At 33.5% G+C, this 7378-nt stretch overlaps 2 protein-coding genes across 2 annotated transcripts in view; both read left to right on the plus strand.

Annotated features, from left to right (window-relative positions):
- Nucleotides 1-7378, plus strand: part of LOC100184391 (kinesin-like protein KIF1A) — a gene marked incomplete in the record, with an annotated part of 39048 nt that overhangs the window by 21098 nt on the left and 10572 nt on the right.
- On the plus strand, nt 135-3676 carry LOC100181817. The gene is made up of 4 exons (XM_018811483.2): nt 135-169; nt 1557-2988; nt 3046-3464; nt 3530-3676. The coding sequence occupies exons 2-3, from the start codon at nt 1796-1798 to the stop codon at nt 3374-3376; spliced, it is 1524 nt and encodes a 507-aa protein (XP_018667028.1). The 5' UTR covers nt 135-169; nt 1557-1795; the 3' UTR covers nt 3377-3464; nt 3530-3676.

Consider the following 7378-nt stretch of genomic DNA (forward strand, 5'->3'; position numbering starts at 1 on the left):
TTAGAATATAGACAATTAGCGTCATTGTTACGCATTTCTTCATTTTATCTGTGTCGGACATTTTTTAATTTATAGTTAGATGTCAGTGCGTGCCTATACTGTATTAGTGTCTGCTGTATTAGAATATTTATTACTTTATGTGTCTAACCACTGATTCTATTTGAATAAGGTGATAAGTGCGTATTTGTTTTGTTGTTTCCCGTACCCGTTGGCCTACTTAGTCACAATTTGAAAACCTCTTTAGTACTCGTCACTCGTCAGTACTGTTCAGTCCCCCACCAACGTGTAATAAACTTCAAGCAAGAGTCAGAGTGTATTTTCATATGGACTTTTTTCGATTTAAATAGAAGCCATATTACGGGGTTTGGGTGCAGGGCCGCGCCCTTTAAGACCGCCGTAACAGTTATTATGTCATTGACAATAGCCGGCGCCGTGGCATAGTGGTTAGCCCGCCTGCCTGTAACCCAGAGGTAATGGGTTCAAGGCTCGTCGCTGCTACCATTGTGGGCGTATGTGTCCTTGGGCATGACACTTAAAAGTATGTGCTCCAAACCAGTGGTCACTATAATGGGTTGTCCAAATTATCACCGATACACAACCCCCCCCCCCCAAAAAAGTAACATACATGGTAACTCGTAAGCTGGCATGAGGTGTTAAACCCGTGTTATAACGACTGTCGTTTTCCGGCCACGCAAGGATAAAGTAAGTTACATCCATTCATTCAAGAGAGACAGTAAAAATAGGTGGATAGTTTCCACCAGACATGTTTATATATATATACGGACTCTCGTTTCCACAAAATATTTTTTTGTAACTTTGGTCCGAAACGTGGTACCAAAAAGATACCTTGCTGCCTGTGTTTGATTTAGACACAGAAATAAAATAGGATAGAACGCGCATCTTCAATGTCGGTAAAGGAGAGAGTTGATACACTCTCTTTTTTTCACGAGTCGTTCCCGTTTACTATTGTAGTCAATGGAATCCAGGGCGTTTTATGTGGTTTTTCTTCGTTTTTTTGACTTAATTTATATTTAAAAAAATAATAACTATTTTCAAATATATTTAGATTTCTAGCAAACCGTTTGTTTAAACGTTTTTAACTAAATTTCTTAAATAAGTAAATTTTGTAAACAAGCGCTAAACTTGTAAGCGTTATTCTACCAAAAACAAACTGATCTATTAACTAGAATAGTTGGTGTGGTTTTTGAAATTAACAGGGAAACTCCTAAAATCACTGTGTGCCTATTTTTTACAATGGAGACCAAGCGAAATGGGGACGGAGTTGGCGGTCACGTGAATAGAAAAAAGATTGTATCACGGTTTTGAGCAGTTGCGCGTTCCACTTTATTTTATTTCTGTGGCTTTAGAGCTTTCTTTCTCCCCAATATCTGTCGAGGAAACACGTGTTTTTTGCGCAGCTTGTAGTTGGTTTTGGTTGGTCTTACTCATAGCTTATGAAGCAGATTTTGAAATATCGAGTACGTTCGAACCGAAGTACTAGTTGGTTGTTTAATTAGATAACAATATTTATGTAAATTTTTGTTTTTGTGCGATAGCATTAAATAAGTTTTGCAAAAATGTTTTTGCAATTTTACTTGGACGAAAACGGTAAACGCGTGTATACTTTAAAAAAGGAAAATCCCACCGACGGTTCAACTCCAACCAAGTCCGCACACCCAGCAAGGTTTTCACCCGATGACAAATATTCAAGGCAAAGAATTATAATAAAACGAAGATTTGGACTTTTGTTAACGCAGCAACCACAAAGTATGATGTAAATAGCGAAAAGTTAAACATGGAAAGTCAAGAACTATGTTGCCAAACGTCTAATTTTGATGTACATATTGTATATAAACTTTTGTTAAAATATCAACAACAAAATAATTATTTTAGTCTTAGCCATCATTGCAAAGGCTTGTGTAACAGCTTATCACATTTATTGCATACACATAAGTCTTTGCAAAACCCTGGGAAACAATGGCTATGTATTTCATCAATATTATTACATTTTACAATACTTGAAAAACTGTTTTTGTTGCTAAACCAATGTAGTGATTACCTATCTAATTGTACTGTCCAGTGTCCACTGCTTTTGCGTACCTTACTGGAATTCACCAAACTGGGTTCTCCTATAGTTTACTATTCATCTTTTAAAACAATTGAAGTTGTATTGTGTACACTAAAAAAACATGAGCACTGCCATGTTGTTTTTTATTCTCAGTTAACCAGTGCTTATCAATGGATACAAGAATTAAATCTTCATGAAAGTGAAAATGTGGACACCATTAACATATCATGCAGTTTTTATGCTAAAGTTGTAAAAAATGTGGAGAATGAAGAGGAATTGATAAAACAGCCACATTTGGCAAACATGAAATGGTTGTCCAATATGTTAAGCAAAGTATGTGAACCTACTTCCATTCAGTTTTTGGAATTATGTCGTATTATTTACTCTATTCCTGGAAAGTCAAGCCATTTCCATAGTTATATGTTGCAGTTATACAATGTCCTTCTTGGGCGGCTCACAAACATTTCTTATACTACAAGACCTTATTGCATAGCTCTTTTGAAAGATTTTCTACCATGCCAGCCCTGTGTGGAAAAGGGTTATGAAATGGTGGCTAACACGCTTCTTAAAACTGTTCAAAAATTTCTAAATGCAATTGAATATGAATATTCTGAAAGCGAAGTGGTCAAAATCCATTTTGGTGGGTATGAGTTGCAGGAAAATTGTGCCTATCCAATGACTGCATCAGAATGTATTGACCTTATCAATAGTTGCCTTAGAGCAAGTGCCATCATATGTTGTGCATGCCCTTCAGATATCAACACATGCATATCGCAAGACCGACATATATTATCACTCCTGTTTCCCTTTCCTAAAATGTCAACCATTCTTTCTAAAATGTTAGACCTTTTTATGGAACAAGATGATGGGTTAATGGAATTCTTGTTGCTTCATCTGCAAACGTTTATCAAATGTGTTCAGTAAGTCATATACAATAGGGGAAAGTGTGCATTTCAATTAATTCACAATTGTTGCAGGTTTAAAATCTATCTATTTGATCCACATGAAGCATTCATCTCTCTTCAGATCAAACTCTCATTTGACTTCTCGGTCTTGTTAGATTGGCTGATGTCAAATGAAACGGATTTTCTTTTATATTTTGTGAAATACCTAAAATACTTACAAACCTCTCCTGAAAGATTTTGTGATTCATGTAAGATAATGGGGCATGTAAAACACCAGGTTTTAAATGAACTTGCAAACCTAAAACTACGTATTGCCAAGTTGCATATGAAAGAATTGTTTCCTTACAATCCGCAACCCCTGATTAAGAACTTAGAGAATGTCATTAAATTAACTCGCTTGTAACAATTTTTGTATTAAATTTAACATTGAGATGCATGATTGATAAAATATTTCAGGTCATGACATGTTCTTTTGAGATCTTGTGCTATAGCCTGTAACACAATAAAAACAATAAACAAATAACATTGTTGTTTTTTTTTTAAATTAATTCATTTACCGTGACTTCCAGTAGAACATTCAGATTCCGATCGCAACTTTCTTGTGCTTTGCTCAACCTTTAGGGGGTGTGTTATTTTACAAAGAGTTTCTTTTTGTTTGCCTTCCAAAATTGGAGTGAGTGGTTTGATGTCAACAACACATTTTCTTCGCTTTAAACTTCTTGCCGATTTGGACAAATAGCATTTTCGTTTTGGATTTTTTGGGGTAATTAGAATGTTTTCACAAGATTCTTCATCATCAGAAGTTTTTTCAACAGCTGATGTTGGTTCCTCACCTATACATACAAATTACGAAATATTCGCTACAGGCTAAGTACATATTTGATGATTACCTTTATTTAGCAGCAACATACATTTCTCCTTAACGTCTTCGATATATTCTTTATTAAGTTGTTCCACCTTCAGCACCTCACATGATGGTTTTTTATCAACATAAAACATTGCATCTGTTTAACATGGTAGAATGAAGTTTAATACCTACTGTATAACAGACTATTGCAATAGTTATCAGAAGACTAAAGACATTTACAGATCCCAACCATTCATGGAAGAATAAAAAACAAATTCTACCTTCTTCTTTTACATCCATTGTCTGCTCTTCTTGTTCCATAGGAATAACTGCATTAACAACTTTATCTTCTGCATTCAGATGCACACTATCAAGACTCAGCTGCACATGGAACCATAGTTACAAGTGAGAAACAACATTACAAGAATTTACCAGATGACTAGCTTATATACCAGTAATATAAAAAGTTCAATATAAGACATTTTAAAACCCCAAATTAAAACATCTTAAGAGTCTTGATTTAACTCTATTATTTTATGACTCTATTATTCTATCAATTATCCACGTTTCACTGGCTTTTGTTAAAATATTAGCATAGCATAATAAAAGCAACCGAAAAAATTGCCATTAACGTAAAACCTTACATCCAAGAAATCTTCTACAAGTTTTAAATCAGCATCTTGAACAAGATACTTTGTTACTGCATAACTTTCTGTAGTTTGAACAATCGTTGTTGAATCCAGCAGTTTTGAGCCACCTTGTCTTTTGACCATCCAGTCATAAAAGTTAAGTGGTGCTGCAAACTTCAGTACTTCGCTTTGAAACAGACTAGTTTGTTTGGTCATTGACATTGCCTAAGATTCACAATATGGGTGATTCGTACATAGATATATAGTAGGGTGGGGGAAGATGGGACACTTTGTCAGACGAGACTATTTTTTAATTTTCTTTTTACGGACTCCCATTTAATGATAATCAGGAAAATAAGGTTACAGAATAATTCGACAGTATTATCACGACTTTACAAAACGACTGCAAAGCTGATTACTGTTTTTAAATATTAAAAGTAAAAAAAACGAAATAGTAAGGTGCTATTTTTTAATGCTCGCTAAATCATAGTAAAGCCAATGAATTTTTTAGTTTGCCTGTGCGAACGATTAAACTAGTTTCATAGCTTCATTATAATATTTCGTTCAGTTTGATTTTGTCTCATAAAACTAGTTTTAGTTTTGTATATAAGCACAAAGAAAATAGGCAGGAGGCAATATGACTTTAATTTGAGATAATGACAACAAAAAAATATCGGTTTAACGTTATATATATGAAGTTTACATGGCAAAGAAACTAGCACAGCCTGTTAAATTCGGTAGGTTAACTACAAGTTTCAGAATACTGCTAGTGTAAATATATTTCAACTTTTAAAGATTTGCTTTTAATTTAGTAATTTATATCTCAGGGGATATTCAACTATAAGATACTGAGATAATAAAATGATAATATTTTGAAAATATATTCGAAATTTGGTCATTTGCACTTGGTGATAATTTATGAGAAGTGGCTTGTGCCAAAAACAGAGTAGTAATACCCAATTTGTAGCAAAAATAAAAACTTTATTAAAAGTTATAATCATTTTTCTGTTATTACAAGTTCATATACACACACTTGTTGGATACAATATTTATGCATTGATGTTCGAACATTACCCATTGTCGTTCAAACAATACCAATTGTTATGCAATAATATAATGTATAGGTAACATGTTAAAAACTATAGCAGTAAGCTGTAGTAGGGCAAGAAAAAGAATGTTTAAACTTAAGTTTCAAAGCGTACAGTATTATTTTGTTTTATTTACGTATATTCCTATTTATAAATACACTTAATAATCAAAATTAACAATGATTTCAAACTGTCCCATCTTATCCTGTGTGTTTTCGAATTTGTAAAATTTCACTTGTTGTGCGGATAGTTAAATAACTCCTCGTGTGTTTTATTATATTTTATTAAATTGGTGTCAATTAATAAAGGAATGATAGTACTAATTCGTAGTAATACCTCCTCCCCCCACAAGGAATGATGGTACTTAATTCGTAGTACCTATCCTCCCCCATTGTACTATATTTACAGTCACACCAGACACCACATTTGTTTCAACCATGACGTACTCATGAAATGCATGATAAAGGCTGATGATTTAGACGAGAGGCTATGCAGGCAAAGTGGTTGGAAGCAGACATTATGGGTTTAAGGCTCGTCACTTGTCAGTGCTATCGTTTTGGGTATACGTGTCTTCGGACAAGACACTTAATGACAGTTGCCCCAAGCTAGTGGTTACTTAAGTTGTCTAAAAAAATGTCAGCTATACATAAAAACAAAGTTACATACATGGTAAGAGCTAAGAGGGCATGAAAACAGAACATACGTGTTATAATGACATTCAATTTTGGCAAAGTCATGATGAAGCAAGTTACATTTATATTCATTCCTTGTAATTATAATAATGTTCAACTCATTTACCTGTTTTGTTGATAATATATACTGTAGGTATTGGGTGATTGTCACATCTGTTCTTGGCCATGGATTTTCCAACAAAATATTTAAATATAATGGCAATAAAACATCGGAACAATTTTTTACATCTCGTGAAGATACTTGCAGCAAGGCACTCATGGGTAATTGTGGGCTTGTTCCTTTTAATAGTATTATGGTTATAAGCAGTTTAGTGTAATATGTTTTTAAATAATAAAGTTTTACCAAGATCTATAGTTCTACCTATAACCAAGCGTCAAATTAGCATATTACAATTTGCATCTGCAATACACAAATCGTCTTTAGCAATAGACATACAGTTACTAAGTGTATAAAAACATAAACAGTGAATTTTGCATAAGACTGGCTTTATTAATCATACATATGTTCTCCTAGTATTTTGTGCCAGGAAGATAAAAAAATTCTGCTACAACTGTTTTAAAAATAACTACCATCTTATACAAAGGAATCGTAGCTACAAATGCATGACGTGTGTGTGTGGTAATTTTGGCCTTGGTTACGCCAGTTATCATAATTACGATTGGTCAAAGAAAATTGTCTATTAAGAAACAGTACCAAGTTAGAATTCACACATAGATTATTTGCCTTATAATAGGGATTGATTACCAGTTCACTTGTTGATCACAATGATGGTTGAATGCTTTTCAAGTATTAGAATTAATAGTTTGTTTCCGCTTTTATGCCAAGAGATATTTTGCGTATTTATTCGTTGTTAGCAGAAACATTATTATTAACGCTACAATGCGGCGTACAACTTATGTATTAAAGTACAAACACATGGGTTGGTGTGAGTGATTAATCCAGCAAAACAACCTGATTGTTGAATTTAAACAAAAGGAAAAATGTGATGAATGCTAATAATAATTGCTGGATACTACAAACATATAAATTACAAATGCACATGGTAAAAAATGTTTCATAGGCATCACTAAAGGAACAAAATGGGTATTTAGAATAGAATGTGAATTCCTTAAAGTTCTTACCTAATATTAAATGTGCTTTCTCCACAA

This window comes from Ciona intestinalis, chromosome 4 (assembly GCF_000224145.3).
Source record: "Ciona intestinalis chromosome 4, KH, whole genome shotgun sequence".
Taxonomy (NCBI): domain Eukaryota; kingdom Metazoa; phylum Chordata; class Ascidiacea; order Phlebobranchia; family Cionidae; genus Ciona; species Ciona intestinalis.